This window comes from Silurus meridionalis, chromosome 17 (assembly GCF_014805685.1).
Source record: "Silurus meridionalis isolate SWU-2019-XX chromosome 17, ASM1480568v1, whole genome shotgun sequence".
NCBI classification, from domain to species: Eukaryota; Metazoa; Chordata; class Actinopteri; order Siluriformes; family Siluridae; genus Silurus; species Silurus meridionalis.
Window position 1 is genome coordinate 1,430,601 of NC_060900.1, and position 24,080 is coordinate 1,454,680.

General features: G+C 43.2%; 2 protein-coding genes across 2 annotated transcripts in view; one reads left to right on the plus strand and one right to left on the minus strand.

Moving 5' to 3' along the window:
- The window catches only part of slc15a4 (solute carrier family 15 member 4), a 35,955-nt gene extending 19,323 nt beyond the window's left edge, over nt 1-16,632 (plus strand). The window contains 2 exon segments of the mRNA XM_046871717.1: nt 4,345-4,503; nt 14,380-16,632. Coding sequence (XP_046727673.1) covers nt 4,345-4,503; nt 14,380-14,525 — 305 coding nt within the window. The 3' untranslated portion in view covers nt 14,526-16,632.
- A 4,522-nt stretch (nt 16,633-21,154) lies between these two features.
- The window catches only part of si:dkeyp-14d3.1 (transmembrane protein 132C), a 163,867-nt gene continuing 160,941 nt past the window's right edge, over nt 21,155-24,080 (minus strand). The window contains exon 9 of the mRNA XM_046871716.1: nt 21,155-23,884. Within this exon, the coding sequence (XP_046727672.1) occupies nt 22,724-23,884 (1,161 nt within the window). The 3' untranslated portion in view covers nt 21,155-22,723. The remainder of the gene's footprint in view (nt 23,885-24,080) is intronic.

Genomic DNA, 24,080 nt, shown 5'->3' on the forward strand with positions numbered 1-24,080 from the left:
GAAGGTGGCGAGCACCAGGGACGAGATGGTCATGATGGTCTGCCTGGAATGAAGTAAAGGTGTGGATGGGTGAGATGAGAAGGAGGTGTTCACCAGGGTAGTGAAGATGTGAGCAGTGAAGATGGGTGTGGAACAAGGTGGAGAACTCTGTCTGTCTTGGAACTCTGTAGGAGTGGAATGAGGTGAAGGTCAGCATGGAATGCTGGAGGTGGCTGTGGAAGAAGGTAGAAGTATGACGGGAAGGAGGGTACAGGTTGGAGATGGGTGTGTAGAAAGAGATAAAGGTGTGTGTGAAATGCAGTAAATGTCGTAAAAAGCAATTGTTTTTTTTTCCTTCTTGTTTTAGGAGCCTCATCATTTAGATTTTCACTCAGGGTCATAAAGCCGATCTAGTTGATGGACCTGAATGCTGTTAGATATGTAGAATGACCTGAATGTCCCATAAACCCTGAGGAACCTCGTCTCATTTTTCATCAGCTCTCCTGCACTAAAACACTGGGGGGAGATTTTATTGGTTTGGTTCTAACTATAGAGTTTTTGAAGTTTTTCCTCCAATTTATTCCCCCTAATGACTGTGGTGATAAACGAGTGGCCTTTTTAAAGTGTCCTCCACCCTGGTGCAGTGTCCCGGCCTGAGCGTGAGCTTTTATTCACACGGCTTTGTGAGAAATCTGCAGCTCTATCAATCAGAGCCGATCGATCTGGAGCAGAGCAGCGTTATTCCACTCTCACTCAGAGGACGGGGTTTTCTACCACGCTTTCCTCCAAACCCACAGCTACAGCATCCACCATGCAGTGTGGGTGTGTGTGTGTGTGTGTGTGTGTGTGTGTGTGTGTGTGTGTGTGTGTGTGTGTGTGTGTGTGTGGTTTGTTAAAGGGGGCGGAGTGTAAAGCTTTCTTCATAGTCAATTGTGTAAAGTAGGTGGAGCTTAGTCACTTAGAAAGTTAATTGTGTTCAGTAGGTGGAGATTAAAAGCTGTTCTTCATGTGTAATAGTGTGGAGTGGGTGGAGCTTAAAGCCTTCTCCATAATTAACTGTATATAGTAGGCGGAGCTTAGAGTTTCCGTCCTAGTTCATTGCATAACACGGTTGGAGGTCAAACCTTCATATAAAATTAGTTGTTTTCAGTGAGACGAGCTTAAAGCCTTTTTTTGAAGATAGTTCTGTACAGTGGGTGGAGCTAACAGCTCCTATACAGTTGGTTGTTTTTAGTGGGTGGAGCTTAAAGCAGACAGCAATGTTAGTTAAGTACAGTGGGTGGGGTTTAAAACCTTTTGTAAAATAATTTGTGAACAGTGGGTGGGGTTTACAGCAGTGGGTGGGGCTTAATGCCTTTTGTAAACTTATTTCTGCACAGTGGGTGGCGCTTAAAGCCCCCTTTAATATTAATTGTTAAAAGTGGATGGATCTTAAATCCTCGTTGTAATTGTGTATTGTTAATTGTGTATTGTGGGTGGAGCTGAAAACTTTTATAGTTAATTGTTCTGAATGAGTTGAAATCCCAGTTTAGCTCTCAAACGAGCCCAAAAAACTCTCTTTCTTTATCAATTTATTAATTATTTATTTTTTAAATCCATGTTGTGGGTGTTATTTATTGAAAAATGTGTCCTTGTTGGGTTTTTTTTTTTCACATTTTTAAGTCGTTCTTTAAACTCATTTTATTTGTTGGAAAAGGTGTTTAGATGTTTAAATGACTAAATGTTGAAATTCTGCTGATTTTACACAAAAATTCGATCAGCTTCAGACAAATCAGACACTAATCCATCATTCCTGCCCAATGAGGGTCGAAAAGCAGCTCTGGGCCTCAGATCACTGCATCCACAATGAAAGACGTATTGATAAATCGTCCGCTTTAAAACGAATCAGATTTTATGAAGAGAAAAAAATCTGTATTGAGGCTTTTTTCATCTATTGTTAGTCAAACGAACAGCGAGTTGGTAATCAGCGAGTTGGGTTTGTGTTAGCGTGCGATCGCAGGCTTTCAAAGCCAACACCAACATTTCATTATGCCGAACCCCCCTGTGAAATGCAAATAGGAGCCAAATAATGGCGAGGAACCTTAAAATAAAGCCTCGTCGCTACACGTCGAGCTCGAGGGGGGAAACGCTGCGGGAGTCACGTGCTGGGAAATGTGATGGAGCCCAGGTTCTTCCTCTGACCCTGTTCTGTTTGAATAAATCCCTTTTAATGGACTCCACTGTCCGATCCATTATGTGACGGCTGGCTTTCTGGTTTTCATGCCAAACACACATACACACACACACAGATATAGACATGGACAGACTCCCTGTGGATATGGCTCAGCGGGGAGACGGCAGATAAAGAACCTCATCCAAGCGTTCATCCTTCAGGGGTTTTTTTGTTTTGAATATGTTTCTAATAAGCAGCTCATACAGCTAATTCTTTTAGAAGAAAACCCACAAGCCCAGGAGAGGAGCGAGGAAATCTAGACGTAGCATGCACAGATGTGTAATAGCTGTATGACTACTTTATTAACGTCTCGAGTTCTGGATTCTGATTGGTCAGAAGATATTGATTAGTGTTCTAGAAGAGCAGTATTGTGATTGGAGGTTTTTGTTTCTATAGTAACAGCTTGTTTATTCATCGATATGTGAGAAGACATTAATTTGACATATGCGTAGGGGCGGAGTCTCCAGTGTCAGGGCTTTGTAATGGTCAGAGAGATGATCAACATCTCCAGGATTAAGGGCAGGAAAAGAGAAGCCGGAATAAAACTCTCTTCACACGTGCTCCAGAACCCGTTCGATTCTAAAATAAGAGCACAAGCAGAGGAAGGCGTGGTTGGAGAACATGAATGAGATGTTTTCTTGGACTCATCTCCAAGAATACACTATACACTTTCCCTGCTATATGAGGTTCTTCACCAAACTGTTACCACAAAGGAGACCCACACCTGTTCCAGCATGACAAAGCCAGCTCCATAAAGATCTGGGTTGGAGTGGAAGATCTCCTGCTATAAAGCTCTGACCTCAAACCTCTGAGATGAATGTGAACTCTGACAGCCTCCTCATTTCATCTCCATCAGTACCGGATTTTTTTACTTTACAAGCGCACTCCAAAATCTAGAGGAAGATCTTTCAGAAGAGTGGAGATCATTATAACATCAAAAGGAGACTCAATGTGGAACGGGGATACAAATTCTTCTATCACTGAAATCTTCAGTATTAATATTCCAGCAGTCGGTCATGTCCTCGTCTTCTCCTCGTCCATGTGTGATGAGTTCGGTTTCCGCGGCGACGCCATTAACACTCATTTATTTCCGGTCTGCGTCGTCATCCCTACAGCCGCGGACGCCTAAAGACGCTAATATTTCAGCGTAAGCAGCTGGTTGCTCAGGCAGGGCAGATCCATCAGCCGTGTCGAATACACTGCTTTTATTGTTGGGCCTGTCAGGAGCTCGCTGATGAAGTGAGAGCAGGACATGATGAAGGCTTTCAGTAAGAGCAGTTTATATTCATAACACAACACAGACGCATCAGAACAACGCTTCATTTACACACCGCATCACAACACATTAGTGCTGAATCCTTCACTTCCTGTTTTACTCGATCCTGCTGAAGCTCCGCCTCTGCCACGCCCCCAAACCCTCAGCTGTCATGTCTCAAATACAGGAGTGGTGTTCTGTAGCAGAAAAGTGGGATTATTCTCTCTCTCTCTCTCTCTCTCTCTCTCTCTCTCTCTCTCTCTCTTTTCCTCTCTTTATGTCTGTATCTCTCTTTCCTCTCTCTCTCTCTTTTCCTCTCTTTATGTCTGTATCTATTCTCTCTCTCTCTCTCTCTCTTCCACTTTTTGTCTCTTTATGTCCCTCTCTCTATCTCTAATTGTCTCTATGCTTCTCACTCTCTCTCTGTCTGTTTGTCCATCTCTATCTCTTCTTTTCGTTCTTTTTATCTCTCTCTCTTTCTCTCTATCTTTCTCTACCCCTCTCTTCCTCTCTTTCCATAATATAATCTCTTATTTCTGCTTTTTTTTCTCTTACTTTTTTTCTCTCTGTCTGTCCTTCTCCCTACATTTCTTTTACTCTGTCTATATTCTTTATCTTGTTTTATCTGTCTATACCCCCCTCTCTCTCTAGCTCTATTGCTTTCTCTATCCATCTATTTATCTCTATCCCTTTCTCTCTCCTCTTTTCTTCTCTCTGCAGTTCTCTGTAAACAATAATAAGGACGAGATCAAATCTGTTTGTCTCAAAATATGTTTGTCTCTGTTATGAAGCATTTATTTGTCACATATATTACAGTACAGTATTCCTGTGTGTGTGTGTGTGTGTGTGTGTGTGTGTGTGTGTGTGTGTGTGTGTGTGTGTGTGTGTGTGTGTGTAGGGTTGGAGTTTGCGTACTCGGCGGCTCCACGCTCCATGCAGAGTGCCATCATGGGGCTGTTCTTCTTCTTCTCTGGTATCGGCTCGTTCGTGGGCTCCGGCCTGCTCGCCATCGCCGCTCTCAAACCAATCGGCTGGATGTCCTCACACCAGGACTTCGGTAGGCGTGTGTGTGTGTGTGTGTGTGTGTGTGTGTGTGTGTGTGTGTGTGTGTGTGTGTGAGCATGTGGGACAGATGGCCATTTCGGGTTGACAGTGGAAGCGGTAGGTGTGTAAATCTGTCACCAAGGAGACAACAATAAATGACAAGAAATTTAAGAGGTGGCAGATGGATGTAGTTACCGTAACAACACTAGTCAAGTGTTGGCACACACACACACACACACACACACACACACACTCACACTCACAAAACCCAATTGGTGTCTGTGGGGCCCGATTACACAGACTTATGCTCTTTGAGCAAAACATGCCTTAGGGCCACATACACACACACACACACACACACACACACACACACACACACGTACACACACTCTCACACTCACACAAAACCCAATTGGTGTCTGTGGGGCCCGATTACACAGACTTATGCTCTTTGAGCAAAACATGCCTTAGGGCCACATATACACACACACACACACACACACACACACTCCTTTGTGCTCACTTCTTTTAACACATACACTGATGCTACACACACACACACACACACACACACACACACACACACTTTCTCTTTCTCTCATTTCATTCCTCTGCTGTACTAGTTCTGAATTCTCGCGCAGTTTATTCGCTAGCTGCTTGGCTCCCGTGTTCTGGCTTAGCATCCAAGTCCTAGCTTACCGTGTTCGACGTAGCGCCTAGCATCCCATTTCATTTCTTTGAACTTATCAGCAGAGAAATGTCTCTGAGATAATAACACACGACCAGCCATGCTGCCTTCGCGCTTAGCTCTGGAGCCGGAAGCCAATTTTTCAGTCACTAAAGGTGCTGCAGCTCAGCTAATCAACCGCGTACACGCTGCATGCTAGGCCGAGGCCAAGCTGACGCAAATCCTCAAGTTTCTCTCCATCTGTCTTAACTCTGTCCCTCGCTCTCTAAAGCGAAGAAGCCACAGGCAGAGACGAGACCACGAACGTCCTGTACTTCCGTCTCACCTGCTTCCAGTAATCCAGCTTTTCTCTGCACTCCAGCAGCCCAGAAATATTTAATAGCAGTGCAGCTACCGCGGCTAGCGCCGAAAGTCTGAGGTGAAAAAAAAAAACCCTGAGCTAAAACTAATCTCCATGGCAACGCTGTACCCAAATCATGCATTTCTGATTGTAAAAAAAACTTAAAAACGTCTTCTTTGCATTTAGCACATGAACCGACGCACTAAAATGCCTGCACTTCTTTTCTTCTGGATTCATTTCACATTTTAAATGTTTTTAAACACGTCCCATTACTCGCTAAATAATATTTACCTTTAATTTCACGCCTTTTTTATTTTTTTATTTTTTTTTTCCAATTTAGCATAAAAAAAGAAAACGCATCATCCTTGATATTTAAATCCATCACATGAATTAGTCTTGTTATTTACAACCTTTGCACATTTTTTGGCTGAATGATCACACCATAAACACCTCAGGCTGATGTGCAGCTGAGAGAAGGGAGGAGGCATCTCACTGGGGTTCAAATCCCCAGCACCACCAATAGCTAGCATTCCTGGGCCCTTGAGCAAGGCCCTTAACCCTGATCTTCTAGAAATTAGACCACTTTTATTATATTTTGGCGTTTGCTAAGTGCTATGTAAATTTAGCTTCACTGATTTTTTTTTTTTCCTTTTGTAATGAAGTCTCATGAGTGACCTAAACAGCGGATTTTGTATTTCTTTTACTCAAAAATGGGGGTGGAGTAAAATGGTGCAGTGGGCGTGTCTATACAAATAGCTGACAGGTTTTCCATTCTTCCACTGAGCCACATCTTTGCCTTTGATCCTGATCTACATATTTTCAAGGTTATTTGTACTACACATAGAGAGAAAATCCCTGAGAGTCTAAAGGGGGCACTTAGTTCTGAGCGATGTGTCTCTAGAGTGGTGACTTCAGCAGTTCACACTGCATTATACAGTATATCTGGATCCCTACCGTGTACATCTTTTGTTTCTCATCATCCGTCGAATCCCTTTTATGTTCTTTAATATTCATCTTTTTCCTCTCGTTCTTTCTGAAGTGCTGATATCTTGCACGTCACCTTTCCGAAGTCCTTCTGAAGCTCTTTTGTCTGCTCTAATATCTTTCTCTGAGCACTAAACCCCACAGGATCCTGCAGACGTTCTGTCTCTCGGCGCGAGTCAGCCGGTCTCGGCCTGTCTGGGCCCGTGCAGGTCGGAGCAAAGGCCCGGATCTTTTGTGGAAAGTGAAAATCAGGTCTCGGAGTAGTAGGTTTTTTTTTGCACTTTGAAGCTCACTTCCTGTTCTAGTCTTAACAGACGAGCTCCGGAGTCACGCTAGGGTGAGCAGACGTCCTCTTTTCCCCGGACATGACCTCTTTTCCAGGACGAAAATATCAGTCCGGCTGGGATTCGCACAAGTCCCAGAATGGTCCCGGGTTTTTTGGTTTGGGAAAAAACAGGCGATACATTTTTCTTCTGTCCTTTTTCGCAAATAGTGGAGTTTTTTTTTTTATAGCCGTATACGGCGTCTCGTACCGTTTCGTCATTCTGTCATTGAGTGGTATTAGGACACGGCTAAACAGGCTAATCCAGGCTAACCTGGCATTTCAGTTAAACGGGTCAGACCAAGCTACAGAACATTAGCGTTATAGTGAATAAACTCAAAACGGGTTGAACCACAAACTGAGCGTTCGATTGAGCAAAAGATTAGCGTAAAAATGGCTAAAACGCCAATTAGCATAATGTTAGCAGCATTGACTGGGGCAGGAACTCGCAGTACAGTAAACAGCCATGTTGAAAGACTAAAGGAGCCTGTAAACTAGCGCTATAGCAGAAAAACAGGAAACGCCATCAAAAACAAGCAATGAAACGCCGTGTCTGATTGTGTGTGTGTGTGTGTGTGTGTGTGTGTGTGTGTGTGTGTGTGTGTGTGTGTGTGTGTGTGTGTGCATCTATACAAATCTCATTTACCCAAACAGAAAGCAATCTGCGTTTCCCCGCGTATCAGAGGAGACAAGCTGATTAAAAACCCCTCGCAATCGGAGGAAAGTTTCTATTTTCGATTCTGTTTTTTTTCTTCTTTCCTCCAACGAAAGTCCTCGAAGTTCACCATCATGTGTCTGGAAGAACAGCAGCATCGGTTGTTTTTTCTTCTCTCCAGCAGCCGGCGTGTGACGATAGGTGAAGTGGGGATGTTGAGTTTGCGGGTGATTTAGCTAATGAGCGTGATTTGGCTCTTCTCGTCCGGCTGAATGGGCAGACGAGTCGGCGCGGCTCGTGTACAGACAGGCCTGCCATTAAACTCCTAATTTGCTCCTCATTACGTAACAGCCGCCTCTGCTGACTCACTCCGGGAACCTTTATTTCTGTGGTTTAAGTGGGAAGGTTGGGCGGAGGAGTTTGTGAAAAGCTTCCAGGAGGTCAGTGTCCACAGATAACAAATGACACCAAATTAACTGCTGTTTGGTTCCCTGTGAGAAGTTCTCCAGCTTCTACAGAGCTGAGGGTTTTTGGGTTTTGTTTTGTTTTGCAGCCCTGTGGAACGTAATCGTCTGAGCACTGCTGATGAATGATGCTAGAGTTGGAGGGCTGAGGCGAGTAATATGCCGCAGAAAACATCCTGGGAAATGGATGAAAGGAAGGTTCAGAGATACACACAGGGCTGGAGGAGGGATGAGGGGAAGAAAAGACATGATCTGACCTGCTTCTCACTTTAAGTAAATGATCGATGTCGGTGAGACTCTCAGATCAGCACCTGAAAACAATACAGTCTCCCAGCACGGCCGCTTCTTTATGGGGTTTTATTCTGTAGACTGAAGACATTTGGGTCAAAAGATCAAAAGATGGACATGAGAAGATAGATTAGAATTTCAGCTTTCATTTCCTGCTCTCTCCATGTGTTAAACACTGGCACTTTTGGAAGCTGCAACCAATAGTAGGTGAGCAGAAGTATATGAACATCCTGCATCACAACGTGAAAGGATTCGTTTACATTTATGACATTTGGCAGACGATTAACCAGAACGATTTACAATGATCTCAACTTAAGCAGTTGAGGGTTGAGGACCTTGTCCAAGTGCCCAGCAGTGGCAGCTTGTTGGTGCTGGGATTTAAACTCACAACCTTCCGATCAGAAGTCCAGCACTTCCCTGGGGTTCTCCCACATGGAGCACTAGAGGAGAAGAACTTGGTAGAATCCTGTTGTTATATCACAGCTGTCCATCATTCTTATAGGGTTGTGTTGTGTTGTGTTGTGTTGTTCGGTTTTGGTGTATTGTTAACACACACACACACACTGAACAAAACGTTTTCGTTCTCGTTTCTTGTGCAATTTTGTTGACGGCAACAAGAAACCTATTCAACTCCAGCAACACTTTATTGTTTTAAAATAGAAGCCGTTAATATGCCATGTGTTTGTAGAGCGTTTTTCTCTCCGAACAGCTGGTTTGCCAATTTTGTAGTGAGAACGCACATAATTATACATGACAGCGGTGTTTAACTGTGTAAAGCTGCAGCATATTGCTCATTTACTGCAGTGAAACTAATGAGGGAAAAAAGGTGTGGAGTCCCAGCAGGGAGCAGCTTTGAGACGGACCTGCTCACTGCTGGGAGTTTCAGGTGGATGTGTGGATGAATGGTAGGTTGGGTAGGTGGATGGATTTATAGATGGATAGTTGGATGGGTGGTTAAGAACGTGGGTGGATTGGATAGTTGGATAGGGGATGGAATTATGCCGAGATGGACAGTTTGTTTGGATGGATAGATGAATGGGGATGACTTGTGTGGGGGATCAGGAGAAATAAAAGGATTTGTTGATGGATTGCTCGGTATGTTAGTGGATGAACAGATGTATAGCTGGATGGATATTTAAATAGGGGGTGGAGTTATGAGTGGATGGATGGATGGATGGATGGATGGATGGATGGATGGATGAGGGACCTTGGTGGGGTTAGGCTACCTGGAAGGATTTGTAGACTGATTGCTGAGTATGTAAGTGAATGGATATATTTCTGGGTAAATTGATATTTGGGTAGGAGGTGGAGTTATGGATGGATGGATGGATGGATGGATGGATGGATGGATGGATGGATGGATGGACTTTGGTGGAGGTAGGCTAAATTTATGGATTTATGGGACTGCTGGGTATGTAAGTGGATAAATATGTCTGGGTGGATAGATTGCTGCTACTGCTGTTGTAACCTGTGCTGTGGTCTTCACTCGAGTTTCAGGGAGAAAGAACTGATTTAACACAAATTCCTCAAATGATATCATGTATACAGATAATAACACTCGTCGCAGAAAAACATCTTGGGTGCATCCAAGACTTCTCTTAGAGGTCACTTAGACCCCAGAACTTTCTCCACACACTCTAGCAAGAGAAACGTGTAGGAAGAATCATGATGGTAGAATAACAATAGGAAGGAAAAGGTAGAATAACAATAAGGTCTGTTTGTTTGTGTGTGTGTGTGTGTGTGTGTGTGTGTGTGTGTGTGTGTGTGTGTGTGTGTGTGTGTGTGTGTGTGTGTGCACTTTTGCTGCTTGACACAATAATAATAATAATGTCCATGTGAGCAGTGTATTTGTCCATAAGCTCATCCACATTCCTCTCTGTTTCTCTGTACACTCTTGGTGATGCTAATTAGGGCAGGGTGTGTGTGTGTGTGTGTGTGTGTGTGTGTGTGTGTGTGTGTGTGTGTGTGTGTGTCCTCTTGGCTGTTATCGATTACAGATGCACAAACTCCTGCCTGCAGGCTTACATCCTCCCTACTGAGTGCACTAGTTTCTGTCTCCACCTATCACACAGTGGCATGGAGAACACACGGCACACACACACACACACACACACACACACACACACACACACACACACACACACACACTGTAAGCTCGCTGTGATTTCACTGCTGTTTCACTCGACTACCCACTGTGAGCGAGACGGAGAGAGAGAGACACAGAGACAGAGAGGAAGACAGATGGGGCTGAAGGTTGTGTAGATTACTGTATGTGCTGGAAGGAACGTGAATGCTCCATCATTCCAGAAGAGAAGATTCGAGGAGAAGATGAGAAAGAGAAAGATGGCAGAAGGGGAACATCGATTCAAGAAGAAAGGATAAATGTATTACTTTTTGGGAGGAGAAAAGGGAAGAGGGAGCAGGAGCATATTTAATGTTGAGCTCAGTGCTGCAGTCACGTCCAGTTTATCATCTAATTACAGGGAGAAAAGCGTGTAAAGTACACAAACACACGTACACACGTGCACAGAAACACACGTACACACATGCACACAAACACACGTACACACATGCACACAAACACACGTACACTCAAACACACGTACACTCAAACACACGTACACACAAACACACAGACACATACACACAAACAACCGTACAAAACTCATACATGAGACATGATGATGGACAGGAAGTGGTTAGACAGTGGAGGAAGTGATGGATGGAGACTGGGGACGACTTGTGGATGCTTAAGTGAGAGAATAATTTTAAAGATTGGTGAGTTGATGGTTGGATGGATGGATAGATGGATGGATGGATGGATGGATGGATGGATGGATGGATGGATGAATTTATTGTTGTATAAGGGGATGGATGGATAGATGGATAGATTTTGTTTTAGATGGATGGATGGATGGATGGATGGATGGATGAATAGGTGGATTTATTGATGTATGAGTGGATGGATGGATGAATTTATTGTTGGATTAGTGGATGGATGGATGGATGGATGGATGGATGGATGGATGGATGGATGGATGGATAATCTGAGGAAGCTCATTGCTGATTTCACGGAAGTTTTTTCCAGACTTGTGGAATATTTCAGCTGCTGCTTCTTAAATGTAGTGATTTTTTTTTTCCAGCTGTAACAGTTTGAGTTTTATTCCTCCAGAAGAACGTAGTCATCCTCAGATTGTGACAGTTCGATGCAATGGTGTCAAGATGGACTGTAAATGTCAGACAGGATGTGATTGTAGCTCGGAGTCGGTGTGGAGTAAAAGCTCCGAGTGAATCCATCAGCTCGTCTTTCAGGACTGAAGCGTGATGGAGGAGGTGAAGGATGTCCCGGTCGGGGAAATTTGATCAGTGAATCATCTAATGACTGATTTAAATAAAGTGATTAAACCGGCTGAATGCACGCGGTCGTTATCTCAGTTCACTGAGCCGAGTCGCTGCAGATCAGCAGAAATACAGAAATAATGTTTCTTTTCACAATTAATGAAAATGTCAACAGTAATAATGAAAGTAAATATAAAAAGGTTAATTATAAAAACTTAATCAATTCCAGATGAAGGAGATGAAGATATTAAGTGTAGTTTTTCACTCGGTTTCACTTTTTGTCTTATTTAATCCGCTTGAAATTCTTCTGTGTGAAAGTTAATGACTGAATAAAATAAATAAATAAAGCGAGCAGCTGTTTACACACACATTGATTTTGCACACAAGATTCAGATGCAGATTATTGGATTATGAGAGATTCAGAATTATCTGATGAAGAGCAACATGATGAATCTGTGTTTATCTCATTATTATTAGTTTAAACACTGCAGTCCTGGGGAGGGAGGCGTGGCCTCTCAGTCTCAGTCCAGGGGGAGGAGCTGTGGCCTCTGAGTCTCAGCCAGGTGAAAGAGGCGTGGCCTCTGAGTCTCAGCCAGGTGAAAGAGGCATGGCCTCTGAGCTCAGTCCAGGTGAAGGAGGTGTGGCCTCTGAGTCTCAGACAGGTGAAAGAGGCGTGGCCTCTGAGTCTCAGTCCAGGTGAAGGAGATGTGGCCTCTGAGTCTCAGCCAGGTGAAAGAGGCGTGGCCTCTGAGTCTCAGTCCAGGTGAAAGAGGCGTGGCCTCTGAGTCTCAGTCCAGGTGAAAGAGGCATGGCCTCTGAGTCTCAGCCAGGTGAAGGAGGCGTGGCTTCTCTCAGTGTGGCTTATGTGTTTTAGTTTAAAAAAGGGGTTGTTGCCCATGTGTTTCAGTCCAAGTGAGGGGGCGTGGTCTCTGTCTTTTTTCCTAGTGATGGAGGTGTGAATTCTAGATCTCAGTCCTAATGAAGAAGGCGTGGCATCTAGCCCTCAGTCTTAATGACGGAGGTGTGGCCTCTAGATAGTTTGAGTAAAAGAGGCGTGGCCTCTAAGCCTCAGCACCATCACATTGAAATAGCAAAAATATTTATGCAGTTTTAATAGAATATATTTATTGCATGAAATCTTTCATCAATATCAAGATACGACACGCACATACACACACATACTTACACACATCATTCTTGTCATTTTTCAGGTAAAAATAAATTTTCCTCTCCCGAGCGTCTCCTCAGCGGCGTGTCCTGTATTTATTTATTTGTGTCGCATGGCAGCTTCGCTCAGTCGTGTTTATTTTTCCATTACAGTCGAATGACGGCCAAAAAGCTGTGACGACTTCTTTCCTGGGGGGAAACGCCAGCAATCTCTCCGCCAGCAAGTGTGTCGGAGCGATAGAACTCCATGTTCTTTTACCGCTGTGGCTTGATGGGGAGAGAGAGAAAGAGAGAGAGAGAGAGAGAGAGAGAGAGAATGATAGAGAGAGAAAAAGAAAAGAAAAAACTATCAACACAGGAAAGCACAAGGGTGATGAGGTGGGGGCAGGGGCGAGAGGGGCGCAGGGGTAGTGGGGGTGTCTGAGGGGAACATGTTGGTATACGTGTTATTCGCCAGGCTGGGATGAGTGTGTGTGCGTGTGTGTGTGCGTGTGTGTGTGTGTGTGTGTGTGTGAGTGTGTGAGTGACAGTGTGAGGGTTTATCATGGGAAGGATGGAAATGTCATTTTTGCTCTTGTTGTTTGTGTTGCTTCGGCGGAGTTTTGAACTTTGTAGGTCCGGACTCATTCGGGAGTCGATCAGCTCGACGCCGGCGCTGACACTCGAGCAGCTCGGCGCCTGATGAGGGTGTTTTTTCCCAGTTTGTTTATTCAGTGTATTATGGAGTTAAAATAAAAACGTCCTCGTCTTCATCCTCCAGGACCTCCATCGTCTCACACTGCCTGAGTGTGTTTACTCAAAACCTCTATTTATACTCCGTGCTGTGGGTACTGTGGGATCAGCACTGATTTGGGGTTACTGTTTTAACACACACACACACACACACACACACACACACACACACATGCCAGACACAACATAACACACACCTGTCACCTGTCAACCAATCAGAAGTCAGCATCTGCCCCCCGGCTGGGGAATAAAAACCCAGATTCTACACACTGTGTGGTTTTGTGACTGTTTGAAAATGCAGCGTGTCCTTCACAAGTTCCATAAAACACTGGTGAACAAACGGACGCTCCGAGATGAAAGTGTGTGTGTGTGTGTGTGTGTGTGTGTGTGTGTGTGTGTGTGTGTGTGTGTGTGACTGAGAGAGAGAAATATACTCTTCCCTTTTCCTTCTGTCAAAATAAGACCAGGAAATAATAAAGTGCCCTAGTTTTTGGGAGACATTGTGTGTGTGTGTGTGTGTGTGTGTGTGTGTGTGTGAAATAATTAATGTCTCTGTATCTGTTGCAGAAAGTGATGAAGAATAACTCTGTTTGCGCTCTTAATTGCTGCAGAAAACTAAACACCCACATTTCAGGATGTGTTCAGGGTGTGTGTGTGTGTGTGTGTGTGTGTGTGTTGGGGTGGTGGGATTTAGTAACACACACCTTGTGTTCCAGGTGTGTGTGTTTGGGTGCATGTGTGAGTTAATGTGATCTTTGGTGATTTCTACTTATGATGTCATTACATAGAGCTAATTTGCTTATTCATGCATATTCGTGATACTCATTATTTGTTTATTTATAATTAATTTGTCCTTATTATTCTTTCTTTCCGTGTGTGTGTGTGTGTGTGTGTGTGTGTGTGTGTGTAGGAAACATCAACAACTGCACCCTGAATTATTATTTCTTCCTCCTGGCCGGTATTCAGGGCGCCACACTCCTCCTCTTCCTCTGCGTCTCGCTCAAATACGATAAGCAGAGAACCAAAGTGAACCACAGGTCTTCATTTAGCTCCTGACCTCACACACACACACACACACACACACACACACACACACATATACACACACACACACACACTCACACTGCGGATTTCCCAGCATGCCTGAGCAGGAGGACCCGTGCCACACTACCGCCTGCAGTTATTTATATATTTAGTGTTTCCTCTCTTCAGTCTCGTTAAATCAGAATCACGTGTTACTGACTCGAGTCTCGGAGTTCAACAACTTCCTGCTCTTCAACTTCCTGTTCCTGACTTTGGGTTTGATCTCTGCTGTGCCTCAGGACGTTACAGAGCATTAGTGACGTTTTGATTTTGAATCATTCTTCAGCAGATCTTCTGCATAAATCTGAGATTTTTTACAGTGCAAATACACTGCAATGCCAAAAGTATTGGGACATCCAACTTGGTGACACACACACGTGGTTCCACCCATTTGTGATTGTCAGGGGGTTCAAGCCCCGGTATCACCAAGCTGCCTCTCTTGGGGCCCTTGAGTGAGGCCCTTAACCCTCTGTGCTCCAGGGGCGCTGTAACATGGCTGACCTGTGCCCTGACACCAGCTTCCAAACATCTTTGGGAAATGAGAAGAAAGAATTTCACGAGTATAAAGCTTTCTTTCTCTCTCTCTCTCTCTCTCTCTCTCTCTCTCTCTCCAGAGTGTTAACACAGTTTGGGACACACTATTAGTTTCTCTTTGGTTGCTGGAGCATGACATTTTCCCTTAATTTTAAACTAATAGACCCCAAACCCGTTCCTGCATTTCAATGCCCCTGTGCACAAAACCAGCTCCATGAAGATCTGCTTTCCATGGGTTGGAGTGGAAGATCTCCTGCTACAGAGCTCTGAACCCTATTAAACACATTTGGAATGAATATGAACGCTGACTGCACCCCAGACCTCCTCACCTTCTCACCTCCATCAGTACCTCCTGAATCTCCACAAATCTCCATAAAATCTTCCCAGATGTGTGGATGTTCTTATCACAGCGAATGGGAACTGAAAGATCTGTTGTTCAGGTTGTCCACAAACTTTTGGCGATATTTTGGCGATATCACTGAGAATCGAACCGTTTCTGCTTTTTATGTTCGTGTTCTTATAATCGTTTAAAATAAAAGAGCAGGTTGTTGGTTTTATAAATTTCTGTTTGAAAAGATGAAATTTGCCTCATTTCCTGGCAGATTGTTGATTCAGTCATCGGTTTTAATCACGGCTGAAGAAACGTCCACATTTTGTATTTATTCTGAGTAAATTGGTGAAGAATGAAGTGTGGAAGAAACCAGCGATGGTGTGAACGTGTGGAGATGTTCACCTTTTATTCAAAATTTCAAACAGACGTTAAACAATATGGACGTTGATTTATTTTTTTGTTTGTTTATATTTGGTATGAAGTAAAGTTTGACGCTGCTTTCACACTTTTCCCCCCTCAACTGTTTACGTTTAATTATCATGGAATTTTCTCCTCCTCTTTATCCAATCAGATCGCAGCTCTGAAAACAAGATGTGGAAAAAAACACGTAGGACGAAGCGAGTCGTATCAACGAGTAAATTAAATTTACGACACCTTGAATTAAAAGTATTTTCCGAACACGTGACGTATTTATGACAAGCAGCTCAAACTCTGCATAAAGCAACAGCAAAATGTTATTATAAATCTAATTTGAACTAGCGCACATGCTAGGCTAGTTTGTTAGCTTGTATTAGCAAAGAATGAGGGGTTAAATGTATGAAAGCAGCCTGACTTTGTTTTTTATGATCGATTGCACTGTTCAGTACTGCACTAGATCAGCATCGGCGCCGTACCCGCGAGGACACGCCTCCATCTGGCCCGTTAGCCTGAACGTCGCGGCGTGTGTTAGCGAGGATCGCTGTGATTTCCTGGTGTTTAGGAATCTGCTTTTTTTCTGCACTATGATTTGTTTACTGATACCTGAGAAATCACTGCCCGCTGACACTGTTCTTTATAACTCGTTTTTTTGCACTCTGATGTTTTTCTAATGTTTTCTGAAGAATAATTAGCGTCGATTTGGACTTTATTTTCTGCGGTGTGACTGACGTGCAGCTTCTCTGATCTCCTGTAATGTTACGATCCTGTAATAGTAATAAATATGATGTTTATAAAGCAGATGATTTCCTGGGTTTCTTTCACGTCTTTATGTGTGTGTTGTGGAGTGGGGGGGGGGCGGTTTATGGGGTGGGGGAGGTTTGACGTGAAGGGTAAAAGTTCAGACCGGAGCATGTTTTTTTGTCTCTGAGTTGTTTCTCTGTGTGAACCAAGGGTGTGAGGGAATCAGAGGAGAATTGTTTAGATGTAAATGAGCTGAAGCTCAGACGGAGCAGAAACAGCAGCTCTCTGATTAGGAAGCTTTACTGTCTGATTTCATCAGGAATTAAATGTGTGTGTGTGTGTGTGTGTGTGTGTGTGTGTGTGCATGTGTGCGTGCATGTGTGTGTGTGTGTGTGTGTGTGTGTGTGTGTGTGTGTGTGTTTGTTGAGTCAGACTCGAGCTGCTTCTTGAAACACAAGCCATTCTTACAGATTATGTTGATCTCTTATTCAACTTCCCAAATATAATCGCCATAATAATAATAATAATAATAATAATAATAATAATTTTTATAAAGTTATCATAACATTGAAATGTTTAATAAAGTAAAAAAAAATTGTTAATAAATAATCACTTTCAAGAAAGTTTTTCTCGTGCTAGATTAATAAATAATAATCTTTCGCTACTATTTTTCTTTAATAATAATAATAATAATTAATAATAATAATAATTTTTAATAATAATAATAATAATAATAATAATACATTAATATATAATTAAGTCCTAAAAAATTTAATGTAAATTTCTAGAAACATTTCCTTATACAAGGTTTAAATAATAACAATAATAAAATAAATACATAAATAAACAAAAGTTAAAAACAAGTTCATTTTATTGACGAGTGAAATACAAACTTTGAAATTTTTAAATAATGTAAAATGATTTTTTTTAACATGAAGAACATTATAATTAAAGAGATGAACGCCCAGAATTTTCGTTTTGTTTAGGCGACTGTTTTCATTGTTAGTTATTTTTGGTTTGTTTATTTCATTCAAATTAATTGCAGAAAGGGGCGCTAGACTGAGTTTAAGGCATTAATTATAGAAAACAGTAATTGTGTGTGTGTGTGTGTGTGTGTGTGTGTGTGTGTGTGTGTGTGTGTGTTGGGGGTGTGTAGAAGAGGTACGAAATATTAATTACAATCAATGCTGGTAAAACGGTGTCTGTAGCTCCGCCCACACACATTAAAATTTCCAAAAACGCACACATTAACCAGGGGGTTACCATAGAGACACACACCAAACACATATCAACGTTTCTTGTAAATTTTCAGCCATTGTTTGGTCATTTTTAATGAAGATCAGCAATAATGCCATGTGATAAATCCCCCTGGTGTCTGGGCAAGTAAATGTAATATTCGTGTTTGGACCCCTAAATAAACACGACTTTGATATGAAGCAGTTTCATTAAATACACGTCAACATCTGGATAAATGAGTCGGTATACACACTAATATGTATTTGTATGAAAACGCATATTTTTTTCTCTGTTTTTAACTCGATGAACACATAGATTTTAGAAATCGCTCTCCAACGTGGATAAATTACAAACTGCGTTTCCGCATTGCAGTGTGAACTCTCGAATCATAAAGTGATGATGCATTTTTAGTCATGTGACCAATATAGCGACGTTTTAAACACAGTTTTACTGTGAATGAGTGAACCTACTGAAAAAGCAAGTGTGGACGCAGAACACTTTAAAACAAAAACTCATTGAAAACAAATTTATACATATGAGTGCAGATGTGTAGCTTAAAACGAATGCTTGGGTCAATGCTTGGACCGCTTATGTTTCGCGTGCTTTGTGAATTTCTACTGAAACCTGCTCACGCACACGTTTTCTAAACAAGGCCTTGGATGTGCTCCGTAACTCCAGACCTCATTACCACACCTATGTGTGTGTCAGCGCTGGAAACATTTCCCCCCTCAGGACGTCTGTAGCTTCACGAGGCGAGTCGAGGGAACATGAAGGAAAGAAAAAAAGTGACTGAAACTCTATAAAGAGTGAAAATCATTTAGTGTTGTTCAGTGTGGCGAGACGGCTACGCTCCCCCCCCCCGCATGCCGCCAAAAAGATGAAATAAAAAGAGGAACATGATGGTGTGTTAATTAGAACCCGAGCGCCATCCATCTTCCTCTTTGCTTTGTTTGACAGTGAAATTTCTCTGTCCTTCACACTTCATGAGCCACGTGTCGTGATTCGCTGAACTCCGAGCAACACGCCCCTCCCTCCCTCCATCCGCACACGGAGACAGACGGAAGGAAAACGCTTATCTATCAGGCTGCGGGGTGAAGAGATGACAGGAAGTGGACTGAGAGACAGAGTGAGAGACATGACAAAGTTTCTGGACAGGAAGTTGGAGAGTTGAGGAGGACGGAGCCGGAACGATGGCACCGACTCAACGCTCATTCAATCTCGTTTCCATTCGAGAGGCGCTAATCGATGGAGGTGTGTCTGTGATCACACCCACGAGCTCGTTTATACTGAGAGAGAAAAGAAGGAGTGAAAACACACATGGATGAAAATGAGTCTCTCGGGGAGAAACATCGAAGCGGTCGATAGCGAGGCTCGTCTGACTCGTACACACGGGCGGGGTTCCGTCCTGAACTCCACATGCCGAGCGAATCCGACAGAACGCTTCAGTGATTAGCATTTATTCTACATAGAAAACCTGGATTTTTATTTAACCACCATGAAGTCGACTTTACTTCAAAAATAACCAGGAGAAGAAAATGTTCAAGTACCAAACAAACTTCAATTCCTAAATCTTTTCTATCTTCTCCATCTCATATATATATATATATATATATATATATATATATATATATATATATATATATATATATATATATATATATATATATGCGTAAGTGGGTAAACTTGCCTTACTGTATTCTGATACTGCATTCTTTCAATTTCAAAATGTCCAAATATTCTTCTTATGCATCAGAATAAGGTGTAGAAGTCTCTCCACACTAACACCTTTAACAGCTTCTCTTTAACAATTTTTTCTATAATGTATATAAATCAGATCAGGTTTTATTCACCTGATAAATAATCAGCAATCTGTGGCTTTGAAATGCATCCTGTAACCTGATTGGCTCTTGTGTGTTATGATGTAATACAATTTGTTTATTAGCTGAACAAAACTAAACTGAATAATTATATATTCCATATGTTTTGTATGCCGAGGCTACGTCTAGACTAATCTAGATCATTTTTAAAAAAGATGGAAAAAGGCGCTCCGTGTCCACACTTTCATGTTCAAACGTTTCTCAGAAGTTTCTCATTCACACCGAAACGTCTGAAAACGCTCACGTCCCTGTGCTGTGCATGAACAAGTCGTACCGATATGCATTTCTGCTTGTTGTTTATTTTGGTGTCTCAGTGTGGAAATGGAGCGTTTTGTAAACGATGACGCATTTTTAGTCACGTGACGGTGCCTGTACAAAGTAAACGAACGCCAGTCAGAAGTTATGCGGGTCGATCATGTTGTGTTTTGCTCATGCGCAGTACAGAGACGTGAGCGTTTTCAGACGTCTCAGTGTGGATGAGTAACTTCGGGGAAACGATTAAAAACAACAGCGTGAACGTGGATCGCATGTACGGATTAGCAAAGATGAAGCCCAAGTATAAACTGCACACAAGGTTTAAACCCATACTAATACTCACATACGTGTAGTGATGTCACTTCCTGTTAGCTACAGGGTCCGGAGTATTTTTAACCAAATCACTGAGTAAAAAATAATCTGTTGCGATGTGCACATAAGTCATCAACGCATTAATAATCTGATGTAAGAGTTTTATTATAGATTATAACCAAAACACTTTCAAAGCGTCGTTACTAGCGGTGAATAACAAGTCCGGGTTTCGCTCATTAGCGCCAGTTGAGCGCTTTGTCGTTTTGTTTCTCGCGACCCTGCCGAAAAGGATAAATAGCGTCCGCCGCATCTCCTCGTCATCATCATAAAGGGAAGCGCTTCCCGAGCTGCAAACGAATACGGATGCCACGGTAATTGGTAGCGGAGAGGAAATATGACGCTCTCCCACTAATGCCCAGGGAAATCCGACTCAGGTTAATTAGACAAATGCTGGCATTTGTGTACTGAACACTTGCAATAATTCAGCTTGAGAGATTATCAGCGAAATGCCACATTAACATACAACCGGCGCGTTCATTAATTCACTCAAACAGAGCGAGCGAGGGGAGAGAAAAACCACGGCGTACACGTGTTCTGCAAACGAACCTCGTAAAAATAAACAGGGTTTTTCTCATTCCTTGTGCGTTCCGTCCAAACAATGAACACACACACACACACACACACACACACACACACACACACACACACTAATCGTATTGTATTTATTGTAGCTGCAGATCAGAAGAAGGTGACCTCCAGAATTCAAGAAACGTCTAACCCAGGACATCGGATCGTCCTCATCGTCACGTCTGAATCAATCCTGAATCCAATTCTCAGATATTTTAGGTGACTTTCACATTTACAACAAAAGAAGGACAAACAAACTACATTTTCTGCTCAAGAAACTTCATCCAATCCCATGCAGGATGATCGTTGCACATCTTATGGACATCTGAGCTACTTGGCACGAGACAGAAACCCGAGCCGGGTCTGGTGAGATCGAATTAGACGTATCGGGGATAAATGGACAGGAAATCTTTTTAAAATTGTCCTCCAGGGACACCTTGATGCTCGGGGTTGACAGATATGGACTTTAAAGGAAATGAAAATGTCAAATCTGGCTCATGGTTTTGGTGGAAATTAATGAGAAAACATCAGTCCTTTTTTTTTTTAGAGTAGAACCATCAGAGTAGTGGAGTAGAGGAGTGATGACCCGGAAGCCATGGTGTTTTCTCCTCCCGAAGATTTCTGGAGAACACACAGGTTCTCCATGTGAGAATAAAGATTCTCCAGGTGAGAACGCACTCAGAGTGACATGATCTCATTCATCTCTAATGATCAAGTGGTTTGATTCCGAATCGACTCGAGGGCAGGACGTGAATCGGACATGAGCTGTGGGTTTTCTGGAAAAGCGACGTACAGAATTGGTTTGTTAACCGTGAAGCAACAACCATTTCAAAAAACCCGCTGCAGAAACAACGGATGGACCAGAAATTGTTCAGGAACTCTATTAAGTTGATTGGAACGCTATATAATTAGCAGAGAAAGTTTTTTTCCGCGGGTCTCCGCTGATGTTCGGCGTGTCCTTGTTTCACTCTGCTCAGCCTCCTGCCGCTTTAACGATGCTGAATTTATAATTGATTTAAATTAGCTTTGGGTTTTTTTTCCTGCCTTTTTTTTTTCTGTGTTATAAAAATTGTCCCGGTCACAAATGATTAAATTAGAGCATTTTTTTTCGCTATCTGTCTGGAAACAGCTTGAGTCGCAGTCCGACGCTCGCAGCGACGCGAGCTTTTTGCATACCAAAGATTTGGGGAATAGAATTGGGTTTAAACAGGGCACAAAGGGGAAAAATGGAATAATTTAGTTTGCTGAGGTGAAAGATGAGGTGAATACCGTGTTTATATTATACACGCAGAAATATTTTAACTCCTCGAGTGCCCGGTCTGGATCGCGAGGTCGCGGCGTTCGGGAGCGAGAGGAAGGAAACTCGCCAGGACGTCCAGTGTGTCAAAACCATTCTATGTGCACTTTATTTACAGTGGTACAATATGCATTAATATTACACTCATCAGTGTGTGTGTGTGTGTGTGTGTGTGTGTGTGTGTGTGTGTGTGTGTGTGTGTAGCATCTGCAAGCTTAGCAATGCTGTTCTTTTTTTTTTTTACTAGAAAAGGCGCTAAAATAAAATATTTTATTAATGAAGTGGAACAAATCGAAGGGCAGTAAATGAACAATAAATGAATTGAAAGATTTTTGTGGTGTTCAATTTAAAAACTGGTTTGTCACGAGGACCATGACGACAGTTTACAAGTCCTTTGGCAGCTGCCGTGTTGAACTGTGAGTACAACAATAGCACAAACGTCCTCTCCCCGTGGTGTCCGTATCTCAGAGAGCTTGTGATGTTTCCATGACTGAAATCGGCTCTGTGAAGAAAAGGCATAAGGGTGAGTTCTGCAGTTTGACGACTACGCTATGTCTTTTAAAACGCTGTCGTTTAGCCGCTCCATGTAGTTCTGCAGCTCTTTGGACTCTCGCATGTCCACCTCCTGACACACCCACTTTATTTCCTCGTTCGGCTCCTCCTCGTGAGTCTGAGTGGCTGGAATCGTGGTGAATGTAGTGAACTTGACTCTCTTCCTCTTGGTGGTGGGTGAGTCGCCTTTGCCGTCCTTCCCGCCGTTGCTCTCGGCTCCTCGTTGTTCCTGCCGCTCGTGGCCGTTTTTCTGTAAAGAGTCGCCATTGAGCAGAAGGCTTCCTTCCTCCAACCCGCCAAGGCTCGAGTCCATAATTGTGATTTGCTCCTCAGTTTGCGGCGAAAGGCTCACGTGACTCTCCAGAAGCTCCGCCTCGTTTCCCAGCCACACCCAGTCATGTGCGTGGTTCAGACTCTCCTGCCCTTCGATGCTCATCTCCTTATGCCGATATTTTAGCGCGTAGGAAATGCAGTTAATCAGAAAGACCAAGATAGCCAGACAGAAGACACCTAACAAGGCGTACATTCCTATTTCCAGGTCCGAGAGTCCTCGGTTGTTCTGAAGCAAGTCGTCATCGTAGACGCTGTGTCCTCGAGGAAGGTCCACTTGGGCCGGGAAATCGGAGAAATCAATGGGAACGTTGGAGACTTGGCTGCCGTCGTTTGAGAGTTTTTCTCCTCCCCCAGTTCTGTGGATGATTTCCGATTTGGTTGTGGTGGTGATTCTTCTTAGCGCTCCATCATCGTCCATGTTGGAAATGGAGCTGTAGAAATAATTTCCCTCCATCCCGGTCCGGTCAGGTAAGTTCTGGTTCTGCCTGTGGTTCTCGTTGTCGTCTGCGTATTCGGGTTGCGAGACGCTCTCTGTGCGGCCGTATCTCACCCGGACATGGCAGTTTCCTGCAGCAAGGACGCTGCGGCGAGGTTTCAGCTTCTGACACGACTCCTGGACGCTCATCTCGACGCGCAGTAGTGGGCCCTGACCCTCGGACTGAGCCGAGACCACGGGCCAGCGCCCGGTCGTGTCCTGATTCACACTCACCACCTCTTCATCCAGAGAGATCACCGTCAGCACAAAGTGGTCTGGGTCGTAGAGATCCAGGGGGGCCATGTAGCCATCACTGAACTGCAGCCAAGCACTGATCAGCGCCTCCTACAGGACAGAGGAGAAAAATACATAATTTAACATGAAATAAAATGCAGGACCGTTCAGCTTTCCTGCAACAACAATAAATCAGTTTATGGTTTGCTTCACTAGTAACAATCCCACAGGTTTTTCCAGCCACACTGAGGAAATTTGCATCCCCACTCCTCCAGACTGAACCACTGAACTGTTTATCTGTACACTT